The sequence below is a fragment of the Chroicocephalus ridibundus genome, chromosome 4 (genome assembly GCF_963924245.1).
Source record: "Chroicocephalus ridibundus chromosome 4, bChrRid1.1, whole genome shotgun sequence".
NCBI classification, from domain to species: domain Eukaryota; kingdom Metazoa; phylum Chordata; class Aves; order Charadriiformes; family Laridae; genus Chroicocephalus; species Chroicocephalus ridibundus.
This window is the reverse complement of record NC_086287.1, coordinates 97987-116000: the sequence shown is the minus strand read 5'-3', so window position 1 is coordinate 116000 and position 18014 is coordinate 97987. Positions and strand designations below refer to the sequence as shown.

The following is an 18014-nucleotide window of genomic DNA, read 5'->3' as shown; positions in this document are numbered from 1 at the left end:
GGAAGATGAAGGATCTGGGGAAGAAGGAGCTGGCGGTGGTGGAGGATGAGGAGGAGGTGGGGGGGGTCGCTGGGGTTGTACCCCATCCTGGTGCAGCCCTGCCTTCCTGCCCGAACTGTGAGAGGGAAGGGAACATGGAGGGACACCGGCGGCACAGGGTGAGGAGGAGGCTGGGGACGTGACCAGCCAGCCCTGCACAAAGCAGCTTTGTGGCGGCAGCACCAGGCACAGCGCCTGCCCCAGTGGCGTCTGTGTGGGCACGGGGGGCCCCGGCATCTGTGTGGGCACAGGGGGCCCCCAACACCCATCCTGCCTACCCTCCCCCGGCCCCATCATGGCGAGCAGGGCCACAGGGTCGGGGCTGCCCTGCGGGGTCGGGCCGAGGGTGGTTTGGTGGTGCCCATTGTTTTGTCGGTGATGCCCAAGAGGAGGAATGTGGATCTTCGTCATTGCCACTTATTGGCTGACCTCAGCTTTGCCGCTCAGACTGGATTATTTGCAATGTTTCTGCTTCCCTGCATTTGTGAATAACATTTTCTGTCCCTTTATTTTTTTTCAGGATTAGTCAAAGTAAGTCCCTTTCCCAGCAAGTACTTCTCTCTCCCGCCCTTCTCTGCGTTGTGTGCCTGAAGCCGTCTTGCTTTTCTCCCCTTGCACCCCGGTGCTCAGCAGTGCCCGGGTGCTCACACCCTCACCCACCCGCTGCCCGTCACCCTCTGGAAGGCACGCACAGCCCCAGTGCCACACACCCATCGCTGAACCTCCCGACCCAAGCAGGGGGGAACAGACCCCTCTTCTCCCACCGCTGTAGCCCGGGTGTGAGGTGACCTTCACATCCCTGGGGAGCTGGCCCCAGCCCTGGCACGGGTCCCTGCAACTTGATCCTTCCCCATCAGCTGCTGGCGCCACTGCGAGCCGAGCTCAGCCACTGCAACCGCGATCCAGGAGTCAGAGCAGCAATAGGGATCGCAGGTGGGTGATGATATTGCTCCAGGGGCTTCCCTGGCCTGTGCCCAGCAGCGTGAAACAATGCTTTTGCAGCCTTCCTTGTTCCTTCCTTGCTACCTTGCCAGTGGCGCTGGGTGCATCTGTGTTTGCAAAGCACCCGCGACGTTTTGAAATCGTCACCATAACCAAAAACAATGTAAAAAAGCAAACCATAATCCAAACCTCCATGGCCTGGCTGAGCAAGAGGCGCCAGGTCTCGTGCTTTCCCTGCCAGCAAGGCCCCACCACACGGTAGAGGGGTGATGATGTCTGAGTCTGCCAGGTTCTAAGGTTATTTTTCAGCTTTTCAGCTGCGACCCTAAAGAGAATCAGTAATAAACTGATTTGGCAAGGAGCATCTGACGGCTGAGCTCCCTGGCTGCTGGGAGGCCCTTTGGACTTGCATTGCTGCAGGATTTAAGTTGATCTGTGTGCCTGGAGGTGACTGAAGCTGCTGATTTTGGAGACAGAAATTAAGAGCTTGAGGGGAGGACAGTCATACCCACATGGCCACCACCACTGAAGACCCCAAATGGCCGCCTCCAAAGTAAAAACCCACCAAAAAGCCATCCGAGATTGTGCTTTGCAAAGACGATTTGCAGTGCTGGGGGAAAAGCGGGGGGGGGGCTGCGCTCCTCAATTGCAGTGGGGAAGGAGACACCAAAACCAACGCACAGATGTGTTTAATTTCAAAAAATAAATGTTTGGGCTAAATGCCTGGGGGTGTTGGGCAGGCTTTGTGGGGATGGAAAGCTTTTAAGCTGCCCGAGGCTGCTCCCTGACCTCAGGCATGCCTGTACCTGGGCACTGGCATCGGCAGTGGGTGCTGAGAGAAAACAAATTCACCCCTCGCCCACCGTGCACCGGAGGCAGTTGGGGTTCGGCTGTGCCAGTCCCACCGGCTCACCCGTCCCCTTGCAAAATCCCGTGCCAGCATCGCAGTGCTGGCCCCTGACTTTTTGATCGTGAGCTGGGGAGGGGGGAAAGTTCACCAATGCTTTCCTTTTTAATAGCAGGAAAACCTTTTCCTCCTGCCTGAGTCAGCGGAAAGGTTTCCCTGGGTTTCCCCGCCACGGCCTTGGCTGTGCTCGCCTGCCCCAAAGGCACAGGTGAGAACCCAGAGGAGCGGCACTCGGTCACCACGCTGCCCTCCTGGGGAGGGCTGGGAGCCCTCCCTTCCTGCAGGAAAACACGCTTCGAGCGTGGCCCTGCGTGTCTCAGGGCGAGCTGGAAGGGGAGATTTGCCTGAACTGCTGCGGTTCACCTCCTCTCTCACCACAACGCTCGCCAGCGGGCATCACAGCAGTTAGCCCCCACCTGTTTCTTCCCTCCTTGTTTTTTCCTCTCTTCCGTTCTTTCCTCTATTTAGATCTTGCCTAATGGTTTCTCACCGCAAGCACGGCTGGTGGATGCTCGCTGGGCTGGGCAGCGCCTGGGAAACAGGTTTGTCAGGAGAGGAGCGGCACCAGCCACGGAGCTCACGTCCTGGGCATGAGTCACTCTCTGAGCTGACACAGGCCATGGACCAGGGGATTTGCAGGTGCTGGGGAATCCCTGCGCGTGGGACGTGGGTGCAATTTGCACAGTTCTCTCCAAACCGGGCAATGGTGGGTGTTTTGTTTAACATCCAGGCAAATTAGCGTTTTGTGTGTCAGCACAGGAGCATTAAATGAGGTGAGACCTGACGCTGGCACTTGGCTGTGACCAACATCCTGCCGTTGGGGGCTGCCCTGGGGTGGTCCTTGGCAAAAGAACAAGCTCAGGATGAAGTTCTTTGGGGGCTGTGGGGAAGGGACAGCACTGGCTGCTCTGGTCCCGGGAGTCACCATAAAGCAGAGCATCTGTGTCACACCACCAGCGGGAGCGCGCGGGTTTTGGTGGCACTGGTTTCGGCTTGCACAGCAAAGCCACTGGGCTGCCAAGGCACGCCTAAGTTGGAGGAGCATCCTGAAGGATTCACAGCCTCACGTCGGGCTGAAGCTGCGTGAAATCTCCCAAAAAAACAGTTCCCAAGGAAACTAAACCGCAGCAGGCAGCTGGGAGAGCTGGGGTGTGGGAGCAGGGGTTATGGCCTGGGTGTTCCTCGAGGCACATGGTGATTTTGGGCTTTGAACCCATTTTTGTGCACCAGGGGCCATGGCCAGGGGCAGTCGCCAGAGAAGGGAATGGTGAAAGCACTCGGGCCACGTTTCGCTGTCGGGCACGTGACCCCCAACACCCTGATCCCCAACGGCGGTGGGCTTGGGCCGGGGGCGGCGCAGAGGGACAGGCGCGCAGGGGGCTCTGTCTCAGCACCCGGCCTGCTGCCTCGGTGAGGGGTGTGGGAGCACGGGGGTCCCGGGGGTGCCGGGTAGGGCTGCAGGGGGCTCTGGGAGGGGTCCCGGGCGAGGTGCGGGGGGCACTGGGAGGGGTGCCGGGTGGGAGCGCGGGGGCACCGGGGGTCCCGGGGAGGATACGGAGCCCGTGGGGCGCGCAGTGCCGAGCCGCGCCCGGCCCCCCCCGCGGCGGGAATGGTTCGTCCCGGCCGCGCTCCCCCCGCCGGGGCGCTCGGTGCCGCCGGGCCGGGGCCGGCGCGGTGACGTCAGGGGCGGGGCGGGGCGGGGCGGGGCGGGGCGGAGTCGCCTCCCGCCGCCGCCCGGGGAGCGGCGCTGCGGCCCCGCGGCGCTGAGGGGCGGCCTCGCCTCTGCGCCCGCTCGGCGGCCGGCCCCGGGGCGGGGGCAGAGCCCTGCGCCGCGCCGAGCATGCGAGTGCCGCCGGGGCGGGCTGCAGCGGCCGGGGGGCGTCTGCGGCGGCCAGCGGAGCCGGAGCCGGAGCCGGGGGAGGCGGCGGAGCCATGCTGCTGGCCTCGGCCGTGGTGGTGTGGGAATGGCTGAACGAGCACGGGCGGTGGCGGCCCTACAGCCCGGCCGTCAGCCACCACATCGAGGCGGTGGCCCGCGCCGGGCCGCGAGCGGGCGGCAGCGTGGTGCTGGGCCAAGCCGACAGCCGCCTGGCGCCCTACATCATCGACCTGCAGTCCATGCACCAGTTCCGCCAGGACACCGGTGAGTCACACCGCGGGGGGCCGACCCCCGTCCCGGCTGGGCCCTGCGCCGGGCTCCGCGTCGCTTATGCGCTGCTTCGCGTCGCCGGGTGCCTGCGGCCCGGCCCGCTCGCCCCACCGGACTCCCCGCCCTGGCCCCGCGTTGCTCAGCGCCGCGGTGCCCGGCATCGCACAGCGCTTGCTGCCCGCTGGGGAGTTGCTCCGCACCGTGCCGTGCCTTTCCGCACTGCCCGGTCCCGCCCCGCACCGCTCCGCGCGCCCCGCTCCGCCGTGTCCCTGCTCCGCGCTGTGCTCCCGGGTCCCGTCCGGCCGCTCTGCCCAGTCCCTGCACCACGGTGCACGGGGTGGCCGCGCCAGGCCCCCGCTGCCTTGCCCGGGTCAGGTGCTTTCCTGCCTGACACGGCTGATCTGGATTTGCGCTGTGTTTCCAGGTCCTTGTTGCATGGCGGTGGTTGGCGCAGAGTTGCACCGTGCGGTGCTTTGCTGCCAGGTCTGGTATTGCACAGCACTGCCTGACCTGGAATTGCATTGCACAGTGTTGCACAACGTTGTGCTGCTGGGGCCTGTGCTGCATTGCACGGCCTGATCTGGAGCTGGGCTGTACCGCGCTGCCTTCCCCAGGCCCCGTATTGCGTTGTGCTGCCTTGCCCTGCCTTATGTCCCATCGCCCGCTCTCCCATTGCGTTGCTGGCTGTGCTGCCTGATCCTGGATTGCATTGTCTGGTCCCATCCTACCCTGCACTACCCGGCTCTGCCTGCCCTGGAATTGCATAGCTCTGCTTCTCGCTGCCCAGTCCCACACTCCTGCCCAAGCCCATGCTGCCCAGAGTTTCCTGCTGCTTGCATTATGCCATCCTGCCTGGTCCCCAGGTGCTTGCCATATCCTGTGCTGCCCGGTCCTGCCTGCGCGTTCCTGGACTCTTATGGGGTCCTGCTGCACCTCTCTGGACCCTATTGCATGCTACGGCCTTTTCCTCTCCTGGCCCATGGTCCCTTCGTGCACGGAGCCTGTCCCCTGCAGACCCTTCCCAGGGCCCTACCGTGCCATGCCCAGCTTCCCCTGTGCTACCTCTGGCCGCCATCAACCCCAAAGCCCAGGTGTTGTATGGCGCTCGGGGGCCAAATCCTGCCCTGGGTCATGGCAGTGATGGGGGTGCCCAGGGTGGGGGCATAAGCAGGTGGGATCTGCTCAGGGAGCACACAGGCAGGTGGGGGCTCCCCAGGATGGTAGCTTGGACAGGTAAAGGTGGGTATTTGTGGGTGTGGGGGCAATGAGCGGGCACAGGGGTCCCCAGGGTGATGGTGGTGTGGAGGGATTCCCAAGGTGATGGGGTGCTTACAGCCCTAGGAGTGTCTGGGATGTGGGACACAGGCACCCGTGGGGGAGAGCCTGGCACAGGGGATTTGTGTCCCCCCAACACCCCCATGATGGCTGTGGGAAGGGGACCAGCCAATGTCCCTTATCTCTGGGACAGGGGGTGCTGGGTGCAGTGGGGTGCCAGATATTCTCCTTTGTCTTCCTTCCCCCAGCAGCCCTGGGGGCTGGTGGGGACCCTCCCCTGCCTAGGGGTGTGGGGACAAGGGACCTCTGCGGCGGGGCTGGGGGCCAGCCTCTGAGGGCTATTGTCGCCTGGGGAGGAGGCCTGAAAGGGGGATTGTTCTGTCTCTCTCTGGGTTGCTGGGGATGTTGGTATTTTGGGTCATTAAACAGTTCTGATTTGGGGGGGTCGCGACCCTGGCAGGCCCTGAATAGCTATTGTCCCTTTTCTTCCCGTGCTGAATGGGAGGCGGGCTGGCCGTGCTGGGCTGGGGGGACGCACGGCGTTCCCACACCGCCACCCGGGGACCGCCAGATGCCGCATGCCGTCACTGCCTCCCTCCCCACCTCGCGCCGGATTAGGATAAATCACTGCCCTGCTCCCCTCCGGCTGCACTTTGTGCTGCCAGCGCCAGCGGATTTTCTCCCCTGGGTGCCCCTTTGCAGGATGGGTGGCCTGGATTGCCTGGGGTCCAGTTGCAGCTTGTTCTCCAAAACAGGGTGCTTGATGTGTGCCTGTCACTAGTGCTAATAAACAGCTTTTCCGTTTTGGCCCACTTTTTTTGTGGGAAGCAGTCCTGTGTGGGGACCGACGGTGGGGGTGAAAGGGGACTGAAATTCTCACAGGCTTTACAAGACACGTGGTGAAAAGCTGAAGAAGCAGTCTTATTATTTCTTCCCTTTGAGCTTTCTTGTTCCTACCTCTGGCAGTGGGGCCAAGCCATGGGGTTTTGCAGAAGAGCATGGAGGCAGCAATGCTCCTGAGCTCATCCCACCTATTAACCAAACAACTGGGCACTCATCGTATGCTCAGGAGGGGCCACGAGGCTGAGCTTGGCCATGCTCAGCCAGCCCTGTTGTGCCGTGAAACATCCCAAAGAGGAAGGCTTTCTCCTCATTGTAGGAGTTTCCAAAATTTGCGTCGTGCTTTGAATGCATCTTAGTCGACTGGGAGCAGTGGGAAAGGAAACGCCTAGCAAAAATAAGGATGCAAGCCACAAAGCCTCCGTGCTTTGTGCTCTCATCTCACTCTTAATGCTCGCTGATGGTGGAGCAGGAGCTGGGCATGGGCCCCTGCTCACACTCCTTTGCTCAGCCTCATGGGTATTTTCCCTGTGCCATGGGCTGGGTTTTCGTTGTGGGCCGGTTTGTCAGCTGCAGACGGTGGGCCTGGTGCAAGCCCTGCTCCCCTGCGCATGTCACCACGGCGGGGCTCAGAGCTGCTCCTTAAATCTTTTATTCCCCTGTCCTGGTCTGGAGCTGAGAGGCAGACAGGGCACTACAGGAGTCCGGTGCCTACGCTCCTGGTGTCATTGGGCTCCCATGGAAGACCCCTCGGAGCAGGTTGGAGCGGCCAGGCTTGTGGTTCTGTGTTTCCCCATCAGGGCTGAGTGGCTGCACGCTAGGGCTGGGAGGGCGGCTGCCACTGTAGACTGACGGGGGTGAAATCTGCCCTTCTCTCACCCCCATCACACTGGAGGTGCACCCAGTTCCGTGCGCGTACAGCCCAGGGGCTCCCCAGCCCTTCGGGTGTGCCAGCAGCTAGGCAGCTTGCAGGCAGCGTCCTGGGGAAACCAAGGCACACCAGTCCCCCAGCAGGGTGGGGACAACAGCTGAGCTGGAAAGCTATCCTGTCCCCTTGCAGAACAGCACTGGCGGGGCAGGTTGGAGTGGTTTCACTCCCCGCCCGCAGGTGAGTGCCGGCGCCAGGGTCTGACGGCATCTCTCACCCTCCCTCAGGCACTATCCGTCCTGTCCGGCGCAGCTACTATGACCCATCATCAGCACCAGGCAAGGGAGTCGTGTGGGAGTGGGAGAACGACAGTGGGTCCTGGACACCGTACGACATGGATGTGGGCATCACCATCCAGCGCGCCTATGAGAAGCAGCACCCCTGGGTGGACCTAAGTGCCATTGGCTTCTGCTACGTCATCGATTTTGCCACCATGGGCCAGATCAACCGTCAGACCCAGCGCAAGCGACGCGTCCGTCGTCGCCTTGACATGGTCTACCCCCTGGTCTCAGGCACCCTGCCCAAGTCACAGTCCTGGCCAGCCAGCCCTGGGGCAGCGGCAGCCCCCCCGGTCCCTGCCTGCGCCTGTCCCCAGTGCCTCCTGGTCATGAGCGTCAAAGCCACTGTGTCAGCCGCTGGTCCCGGCACTGCCACCCTGCAGTCCCGCAAAGCCCCTGCTGTGCCACCTGCTGCCCCCAAAGCCCCAGCGCCGGCCCCAGGGACCAAGGCGCCCGACAGTATGGCCGCAGTGCGTGGCTCGCTGAAGCCACTGGCAGCCCAAGGGAGCCGGCGTCAGGCAGCCAGCACGCCCGCCTTGAGCTCAGCCAGCTCCAACGCCAGCCCCCCCGGCACCGGCAGTGGCAAGGCATCCCGTCCTGGCCTTGGCACCCTGAACCGCAACCACCTCCAGCGCCTGGCCATTGCCCAGTCCCGGGTGCTCATCGCCTCTGGGTGAGTCATGCCATGTGCGAGCGAGAGGGTAGTTGGGGGGAAAAGGGGGCAGCGCGATTTTTTTTTTCTTCCCCCTCCCTGGGGCACAGAGGGGCCACTGCAGCTCCCCCTGAGCCTGGTTGGAGATGGACCTCGGCGGTCCCTAACCTCCTGTGGGTGGAGGGCTCTGCTGGGCCCCTCGCCTTCCCCGCGGGTGCCTGGCGACTGGAGTGGGGATGGCGTGGCTCCTGCATCTCAATGAGGAGGCTGAGGCTGCTCTTTCTCTTGGTGGCAGGGGATGGGTGGGGGACTGCAAAAGACCCAAAGAAAAACCTATTCAGGCCCCATGAGAAGGGGTCCCTCCAGACCCCCACCCTCCAAAGACACTTTTTTTTTTGAGGGGGTGGGCAGTTAATGAGCTTGTTTCTCCTCTTTGTCTGGCTCTGCCGTCAGCCTTCTGTTGCAGCCTGGCCCCTTTCCTCTCCCTCTCCATCCTCCCCCTTCCCTCCGCTTATGATCCGCTGGGAAACTTTCCCATGGAAGACAGCCCCAAGGGGAGGCGGGGGAAAGAGCTGTGGCAGCGACGTGGCCGTAGGAGAAAAGAGGGGGGAAAAAAACAACAGACCAGCCCAGGGAGCGGTGACAAAAAGGAGCCGTGAATGGAGACGCAGGCAGGGTTTCTAAAGAGCAAGAGAAAAGGCGGCGGTGGGGCAGGGGGGGGGCACGTCGCCCGGTCGGGGGAGATTCTCTGTTTCCAACCAGGGCCCGTGCAGTTGCTCAGGCAACTATTGTCTGGCCCCTGGGACGTGGGTGCCTGCTGCTGGCCCTGACGTGATCTCTGCTGGCTCTTCACAGAGTCCCCACCGTCCCCGTGAAGAACCTCACTGGCTCCAGTCCCGTCAACCCAGCGCTGGCAGGTGAGGATGGGGCTGGTGCCCACGGTGTTGGTCTCCCCGGGTGAAGTCAGCCCCAGCAGGGTGGCTTTTTGGGAGAACATCTGGGGTTTGGTGTGGCGCTGGTTCCTCAGTGCCATTTCGAACCCCCTCACCTAGGGATCACAGGGATCCTAATGAGTGCAGCTGGGCTGCCCGTCTGCCTGACACGGCCCCCCAAGCTGGTGCTGCACCCCCCACCAGTCAGCAAAAGCGAGATCCAGTCCATCCCCGGCATCTCCCACACCTGCCGCAAGACCACCAAGAAACAGGCCAAGAAGGGTGAGAGGCACTTTGCTGCTTGGCCCCTGTTCCTGTCTCCCCTTCCCTACCTGGTTCCCCTGTCTCCCCCATCCCCTCCTGCTGCCCCCAGCAGTGGGTTTCCCCCACGCTGCCCTCCAGCGCCTCTGACTCTTGCTCTCCTGCAGGCAAAACCCCGGAGGAGGTACTGAAAAAATACCTGCAGAAGGTGCGGCATCCACCGGATGAGGTGCGAGCAGTGGGGGTTGCGCCGGGGTCTCCCCAGGGTGCTTTGCTCTGGGAAGAGCGACTGGGGACACGGGCGATGCCCCCATGCCATGCAGGCTTCTCCCGCCACCCCTCGTGGCTCTGCCCTGTCCCTCTCTGAAGAGGGGCTGTGTGCTGCATGCATGTGCTGGCTGGCCCCTGCGGTGGCCCAGGGTGATGGCACGGGACCAGGGGTGGGTGCTGGTCCCTGGACAAGAGCAGGGCAGCTCATCAGCCCCGTGTTCTTGGCGAGACTCCAGCTGCATCCATCCATCTGACTCTCTCCTCCCTTCCGTGCAGGACTGCACCATCTGCATGGAACGCCTCTCTGCACCCTCCGGCTACAAGGGACCCCAGCCGGCCATCAAGCCCGACCTGGTGGGGAAGCTGGTGAAATGCGGCCACGTCTTCCACCTCCACTGCCTGGTCGCTATGTACAACAATGGCAACAAGGTGCAAAGCTGCAGACCTGAGGGATGTCCGAGCCCCTGGCTTAGCAACCTGCGCTGGCCTCCACCTGCCCTCAGTGCTTGAGTCCTGCTGCCCTGGAGGACTCTGACCTCTCCGCCCTGATGGAGAGTTTAATTTTTTATCAGCGGCAAGCACTCTGGGACCACTAAATCAGAATACAGGGCTGCGTAGGTGTTTTTCCCCCGACTATGCCCAGTTTTATGTCCTTGCTTTCCTTCCCAGGGTTAGTGGTGATGAACTGTGATCCCTGCATGTTTGAGCAGAGCTATCTGGCACTGGGCTGTGCTTTTCCAGCCACAGGTGGGCTTTGCTGAGCCCCCTGCAAATGGCCCTTATGCTCGACATTCCCAGGAAAATGTGTTTCATGTTGCTTGTTTTTTTTTAATATTTATTATCTTTCCCTCTTTGAAAAATAAACAAACAACCCCAAAACAGAGGTAGGGAAAGTAGTGAGGACTGTAAAACTGATGAGGAAAAGAAACGCAGACCTCAGTTTTTTGGATAATGTTAGGTCTCTGTAGCAAATTCTCCCAGCCCTACCTCCTGCTTCCTGAGTGTATTTGAAATTGCCGCTTTCATGATGAGAACGGCATTCAGTGCTGCTCAGGGACAAAGTGCCCAGTCTGGCGCGGTGCTGGAGGATACGGGTTTCATTATGCTCCCTTCTTTTCCTGCTCTCAGGATGGGAGCCTCCAGTGTCCCACCTGCAAAACCATCTATGGGGTGAAGACGGGGACACAGCCCCCGGGAAAGATGGAGTATCACATCATCCCTCATGCGCTGCCTGGCCACTCTGACTGCAAAACCATCCGCATCATCTACAACATCCCCCCAGGGGTGCAGGTACGGCCTGGCCTTGGGCCCAGGGGGGTACATGGATGGTCCCATGTGGGGGCTGGTGGCTCTTGTCGCTGCTGCGTCACCCCTGGGTCATGCTGCAGCTCGTGCTTTGACTCAGGGCTCTGGATTCAACAATGTCTTGGGAGATGTGTCCATAAGGATGTTGTGGGAAGTCTGGAGTACATCTGCATGAAAGTGTTGGCTCCATCTGCTTGGTGGCAAGGGGGACAGTGGCATTTAGGGCCACCATGCTGGAGCGTGGTCGCCCAGCACAGCAGCAAGCATCTCTACATCCACTGAGGTTGGGGGGTTACCTTGTGCCCAGAGCATCCTTCTGAGCTCCAAAAGGGTTTTGTTCCTCTCCCACTCCACACACTACAGGGACCGGAGCATCCAAACCCCGGGAAGAGCTTCACTGCCCGCGGCTTCCCCCGGCACTGCTACCTGCCAGACAGCGAGAAGGGCAGAAAGGTGAGGGGCTCACCCGGGTGGCTCCTGCCGGCCAAGGCATGCTCAAGGGCCTATCGCAGGGGAGAGGGAATGAGTAGCTATTGGGAGCATGGGGAAAAGCAGATCGGGCTTATGCAATCAAATCTGGGTGGAAGTTTTCCCTGTAGCCCATCCAGCATGCTCTGCAGGAGCCCAGTGATGTTCCTATGCGCTGGGAGAGCTCTGCAGCCTGGTCCCACTATTTTGGTTGGGGTAGGACCCCATGCTGGGATCCTGAGCTCCCTGGGAGGGCTTGATGGTGGGTTGCCCACATTGCCGGCGTGTACCAGGATGATCAGGTGTGCCCTGAGCAGAAGTGGGTGCTTCCCCCCAGCGTTTGCCTTGCTGCCTGCCCTATCTCTCCTCTCCACAGGTACTGAAATTGCTGCTGGTAGCCTGGGATCGGCGCTTGATCTTCGCCATCGGGACTTCAAGCACCACAGGCGAGTCAGACACGGTGATCTGGAACGAGATCCACCACAAGACAGAGTTTGGCTCCAACCTCACTGGCCACGGCTACCCTGACATCAACTACCTGGACAATGTCCTCGCTGAGCTCGCGGCCCAGGGCATCACGGAGGAGAGCCTGGCACAGGAGAAGGACTGAGACCACGTCAGGGAGGCAAGGGAAGGGGCACCCATGTCCTCGCCCACAAGGATAAAGCTGCTGGAGAAACCTGTCTGGGGAGGGCTTTGCAGGGGACACCTGGGGCTCCCTGCTCCCGGTGGCACCCACCCAGCGGGAGCATCTCCAGTCTGGGGACGCGGGAGAAGGTCCTTTTGACCAGCCCCTTCACTCCCCTGGGAAGGGAGCCTCCCCCCACAGAGCCGCGGGGCTTCACGCCGGCTTGGCGCTTCTGTCTGGCCAGTGTCCTATCCCTGCTGCTGCCACGCTGAGGGCTTGGGGGGTGCCAGGCTGCCCCTCCCTCCGCATCCGTCCCACGGTCCCAGCCTGGCCCGGTGCCCCTGACACCCACCTGTGGCTGGGACCTGGCCTGGGGTGGGAGGGGGGGGATCGTGGGAGTCCCCCTCGCTCTGCCTTGTCCCTCAGCCATTTATTCGTTTGTTTGTCTTGTCCGGTACCTCCCCACTGGTCTCCTGTGTCCATGGAGGCTGGGGGTGGGGGCACGGTCTGCCTCAGCTGGCCCCCCAGTCCCGTGCGCCCTTCTCCTCCTGGCTATGTCTGAGCTGTGCCCTGCAGGGTCCCCTTATCTGGGCTGCCCCCGCCCCAGCCGGGTAGGGGGCTGTGGGTGGTAGAAAGTTGGGGCGGGGGGGGACATGTTTACTGGCCTGTCTCCCCCCTGCCCCATAGTGGGTTCCTTGAACTGTTCGTATGGGGGCGTCCCCGCGTTGAATTTTTATATACCTCGTGTTTTGGGGTTTTGTCGTATATATGTACATATAGGTGGTGGCGTTCTGGGAGGTGGCCTGGGGGCTGGGAGAATGGGATGCTGCGGCTGGACTGGGGACTGCAGTGGCGCTCGGGGAGGAGACGCAACAGGGGCAGTGCCGTTCCCCTACTCTGGGGACCCCTCCCAGCCCCAAAGGGGTCAGTGCCTCACAGTGGGGCTGTCACCTGTGGGTCCCTGGGGGGCCAGACACAGGTGTGGTGGGCTCCGTTCCCCTTCCTGCTGCGTGCCAGCACCATCCGCAGAGGTCCCTTGTGGGGCTGGGAGGAGGCTGCTGCTGGCGGTGGGTTGGCACAGCAGTTCTGGGCTGGGGCGGGGGGGTTGGCATGGGGAAGGGAGTGTGGGTGATGGGGGCAGGGGAGGGGTTGTTGCATGGCATCTTGGGTCCCTGCCAGCCCCCAGGGGACTTCACAGAGGCCCTTTCAGACCCTCTTGTGATGAGGTGCCGGGCAGGTGGCCACGGCCTTGGGGGCTGCCCTGGGGGCTGGCTGTGCTCATGCCCCTGTCCCATAGGACCCCCAGCATTGGAGAGTGGAATCAGGGGCAGCACCTGCTGCTGCCTAGGCTGCCCCTAGCCCCGCACTGGTGCTCCCTGGGGGACTGTGGCCTCCCAGCCTGTTTTGTTGCATTCCCCTCCTGTTTTCCTGGGGGGGTCACCTCGCCCTCTGTCCCAGGGGACGGTGGTGTGGGAGGGGGACCTGTCCTGCTGTGCACGGTTCTGTTGTCGTCGCTGTTTTTCCTCTCCCTAGCCCGGGGACGCATGGCCCCCAGCTGGCTGCCCCATGGGGAGGGGGGGTCAATAAAGCGGATGGCAGGGGACGCTTGCTGTCCCTGCACGGCTTGGCCTCTCTGTTGTCTTCTGTCCGTCGTCTGTGTGGCCAGGCAAGTGAGGGGGCACCATGGGGAGGGCCAGGTACCCCTCATCCCCCTGATGCCCCTTTGCACCGGTCTGTCTCCAGCCGTCCTTAGCATGGGTCGTTATTTTCTACCTCAAGGGAGAAAACCTCTCCCCCGGAAAACCCCTTTTCAGGCAGCTCTGCAGCCAGGGGAGAGCTGCAGGACTGTGATTTCTCCTCCACCCGAGCCCCGGGCTTCCCCCACTGCAGAAAAACCCTGGCTGGAGCTATGCAAAACCCTCCCGTGATCTGGGGGAGGAAGGGGGGGAGGAGGGGGGGTGGTGGTGTCACCCACCCTCCCCAGCTGCCGGCCTGACGGCTCTTAATGTGACACAGTCTTTTTACAATGTGACTTTTTTTTTTTCTTTTTTAATGCTCTGTTGCCTACGCAATTAGTTGCTGGCTGAAATAAAACTGATCCGTGCCTCTCTGCATGCGTGTGTATATCTATCCCGATAGATATACATGGAGACAGGGGTTGCCCTTCGGTTGCCGCGGGCAGAAATCAGTGGCTAACTCGGTGCGTCCCCACGGGGCCCCTCTGCTCCCTCCTTTCCCCTGAGGCGAAGCATTGCTAATGGCATCTGTGCTGGCCCTGCGTGCCTGTGGTAGCTGGGGGGCTCAGAGGGCTGGGACCTCTTTTCCCAGGCCTCGGGCCCCAGCAGGCATCCCCACCCAATGTTTTTACAAGCAGCAAGTCTCCACCGTGGATGTGCAAGTCCTGCTGGTGTTCCTGTGTGTCAGGGGAGGGTAGGGGTTTGCACAGCTTCCCCTGGCTTTTTGAGGGGGGAAGAAGGTGTCTGTGCTCAGATTTCCTTCTCCTTGGGCACCTCAGCGTCCCCAGCAGCTTGTTGAAGGGCCCTGGGTCCCCTCTTTTTGGTTTTGGGGTGGGGGGACAGCTGGGGCATGGCTTGCAGTGGAGGGAAACCTCACTTATCTCTGAAGGTGCAAAGGCCCAGCACTGCTTGAGGAGGGGGATGCAGCCATGGAGGTGCAGGGGCTGGCAGAGGGACATCGTGATGGGCCCCAGTGGTGGGTTGACCTTGGGAGTTGGCCTCTGAGGTCAGCTAGGGAGGGATATCTGAAGGGCCACAGAGCCTCCCAGGTGCTCAAGGCTGAGCTTGGGGGCCTGGTGGAGGGTGAGAGCATGTGTTGCCCCATGGAGGGGAGAGCCTGGGGCCTCTGTGGGGACAGGGACCCTCGGCTCCGGGGGGGTGAGGCCAGGGGGCTGTTGGTGCTGCGTAGCTTTGCCTCTGGAAAAGGGGGGTGGGCAGGGGACTTTGGCCGGGTTTGGGGCACAAGGTGTAGCCTGGCAACTGCAGGGAAGGGGAAGTGCTCACGCCATCAGCCCCTCTGGCTCTTGCTGGTACCCCTCGCCCACACTCAGCACCGTGCTGTCCTCAGGGCTTGCAGCCACCAGACTGTTCCCTTCACCCATCGCGCGGTACCCCCTCGCCTTGTACCTCCAGCGGCTGTAGCAGACCGTTGCCAGGATGGTGGCCAGCCCTGCCAGGACTGCCACGGTGACGCCAGCTATCTTGCCCCCCGTCAGCCCCTGGCCCTTCACCATCTCTGCTGCGTGCTGCATCTCTTCTGGCCCGGCCAGCCGCCACGCGTGGCTCTGCCCGTCCCTGACCCAGGTGTTGTCCCCATCCCCGCTGCTCACCAGCACAGTGTTGATGGTCGGCAGGTTGGTGGGGGGCCGGGTGAAGGGTGGCAGGCGGGCGGGCGGCAGTGAGCCCCCTGTGAAGATGCCAGCCTGGACACAGTACTCCACCTGGCAGCTATCGCTGATGAGCGCCAAGTGCTGGCTGAAGCCTGGGGGGCAGCTCTTGGCATAGGGGTCCTCGGCAGTGCCCTGGTGCCGCCCCGCCAAGGGGTTCCCTGCCTGGCAGCTGAAGAAGCCCCCAAAGGGCACCGCGTACTGGCTGCCCTGCTCGTAATCCTGGCTCACGCACACCCTGAGCTCGTCGAAGAGCTTCAGTGGAAAGTACCCTGAGGGGCAGGACTGGGCACCAGTGATGGAGTTGGCGCTGTGGGCGCTGAACAGCCCCCCAAAGAGATAGCCCGAGTTTGGAGCCACTGGCCCACTCATAGCACACCAGTAGGCGCTGAATTGCACCCGGGAGAGCCAGAAGACGTCCCTGCACTCGCGGTGGCAGAAGATGCCCAGGGTGCACTTCTTGTGGCACTCCAGATGGCTGTGGCCTTCCTCCCGCTCCTGCACGCCCAGCAGCACCGGAGTGTAGGTGGTGGGGCAGGAGAAAGCCCCAGTAAGTGGGTTCCTCTGCTCCAGCCCCTGGCACAGCGTGCTGGTGTCGGGGCCGGCCAGCCTGGCACACTCCTGGAAGACTCCTCCGAAGGTGAAGTTGGTCATGGCACCCTCGCAGGACCCATCATCGGCATTGGCATGGAAGTTGAAGTTGGCTGACGTGGCATCGGTGCAGCCTGGGTAGGTGTTGAAGGTGTAGTAGCGGCGAATAGCCAGCTCCACTCGCCTGGCCAGCTTCTTCACCGTGGGGGTGGGCAGCTCTGGCAGGGTGCTGGGGTTGATGAAAAAGTACAGGGGCAGTCCTGAGCGGTCGAGAGCCACCAGCTGGTTTCTGATCCCCTCCTGCCAGGTCTTGAGGGTGATGCCTGGGTAAAAGGGGGTCCCGCCGATGCTCTCCACCCTGGAATTGGTGCGGTTCCCCATATACTGCTTGGTGAGGTCAGAGGTGACATCCAGGGACTCCTCACTTTTTACACCGATGATGCTGTGGAAGGCCACGCCAGCCGAGGTGGTGACAGCACTCCGGGTGGCCCAGCTGTCCTTCAGGAAGGTTGCCTTGATCTGATCCTCCTGCACCAAGCTGGCTCCGGCATCCACGGAGGTGATGGTGTGGGTGCCATAGTTAAGCACCAGCACCTCAGCCAGAAAATCAGCCATCCGTGTCTGGTTATTCTCCAGGTGGCTGGCAATTGTCAGCAGCTGCTTCTTGAAGCCCTTGTCCAGGACCGCCCCTGGGTCGATCTTGGCAGTGTAAACCAGGTTCCTGACTTGCACTCGGGTGGTGACAGCACGGTCTTTCACTTGGTGGGTCTTGGTCCGGTGGAAGTCATAGGAGAACTTGCCATTGATGGAGGAGAAGAGGGACAGCTCCAGGTTGATGGAGGCAGAGGTGATGCTTTGGTAATCTTTCCAGGACTCGATGATCTCAGAGTTGATGTCCAGGTTGCTCTGCTTGCGAGGGATAGTGAAGATCTCATCTGGGATGATATAAGATCCATCTTCTGTGGTCTTGCACAGCGAGTAGCCCAGGTTGATGACTCTGCCCATATCCAAATTCCTGAGGTTATCCCAGCCTCCCCCTGGTAAGACTTCCAGACTTGGGAGCTTCAGGGCCCTCTTGCACTCTGGAAACCCCACAGAGGAGGAGAGCTCCTGGGACCACTCAGCGCCTCTCACCCCAGCCACCGACATCCAGGCGAGCAGGAGCCCGCACAGCACCCAGCCCATGGCTGAACCGGCGCAGGACCCTCGCCAGACGTCTGAGCAGTGAGGCGGGAGCTGGGGAAATGAGCTGTCTGGGGGTGCAGCTGCGGGGTGGTTCCTCCTTTTGGGGGTTGAATTAACAAAAGGGAAAGGAGAAGTGAGAACTGATGAATGTGAGAAATGACTGAGTGGAGCTGAGACAAGCAGGCGGGGAGCAGAAAGTAAAGGTGCCCAGAGCTCATTGCCTCCCTTGTTGCAAAAGCTCTGTCCCCATGAAATTGCTCTGCTGGGGATGGGCCAGGGAGAAATCTTGCCTTCGGCTCTTCGCTATGCCCAGGGAATTTCACTGGGGGAATCTCCCTCGACCAATGGCTGGGTGACTACCCCAGATGAATCCCCCCTGCCCCTGGGTGACCCTGGCTCCTTTGTGCCGTGCAAGGGATCTGTCCCCAGCCCCACTGCCCTGGGGTCCTGCTTACGTGATGGGGTGACATCTGGCCTTTGTCGCATGGACTTTGTTGCTGACTCCAAGGCTTTCCTCTGTGTCAGAGGTGAGGAGAGGAAGCAGGGAGGGCGTGCAGTGTGGTTTCAGTGGGGTGGGCCAGTGTGGTGCTTGTTTCCCTTCTGTCTTGGGGAAGAGGCTGGCCAAGACCCTGGGGCAGACACTGGTGGGTTTGGAGGTAGCCAGCCCATGGCACAGGTGTCCATCCGTCGTCCCCCCCCCCCCAAACATACATTAGGGCCCTCTCTAGCTCCCTCTACCCCACCCCTGTCCTCCCCCCAGGGCCCGCAGTGCCCCAGCTGGGAAAAGCACCTCCTGCGTGGGGTTTCTGGGCCGCGGGAAGCTGGTCACAGTGGTACTGAGCCGGCTCTGCCCAGGGATGCTGATGCTTGGCTGAGTCCCAGTTTCAGCGGCACAGGGCAGCTGCTGCGTGTTTTGGGGAATAAACAGTTAAAGCAGCTTCTGCTGTGAAAGCTGTGACTT

At 61.8% G+C, this 18014-nt stretch overlaps 2 protein-coding genes across 2 annotated transcripts; one reads left to right on the top strand and one right to left on the bottom strand.

Moving 5' to 3' along the window:
- The first annotated feature begins 3616 nt into the window (after positions 1-3616).
- On the top strand, positions 3617-13496 carry DTX4 (deltex E3 ubiquitin ligase 4). The gene is made up of 9 exons (XM_063332289.1): positions 3617-4031; positions 7308-8031; positions 8866-8927; positions 9063-9224; positions 9371-9432; positions 9750-9902; positions 10602-10763; positions 11142-11231; positions 11623-13496. The coding sequence occupies exons 1-9, from the start codon at positions 3821-3823 to the stop codon at positions 11854-11856; spliced, it is 1860 nt and encodes a 619-aa protein (XP_063188359.1). The 5' UTR covers positions 3617-3820; the 3' UTR covers positions 11857-13496.
- Positions 13497-13951: 455 nt separating this feature from the next.
- MPEG1 (macrophage expressed 1) lies at positions 13952-17122 on the bottom strand. Its single transcript, XM_063332290.1, has one exon. It carries the CDS (start codon positions 17051-17053, stop codon positions 14891-14893), a length of 2163 nt encoding a protein of 720 aa, XP_063188360.1. The 5' UTR covers positions 17054-17122; the 3' UTR covers positions 13952-14890.
- Between the last annotated feature and the right edge of the window lie 892 nt (positions 17123-18014).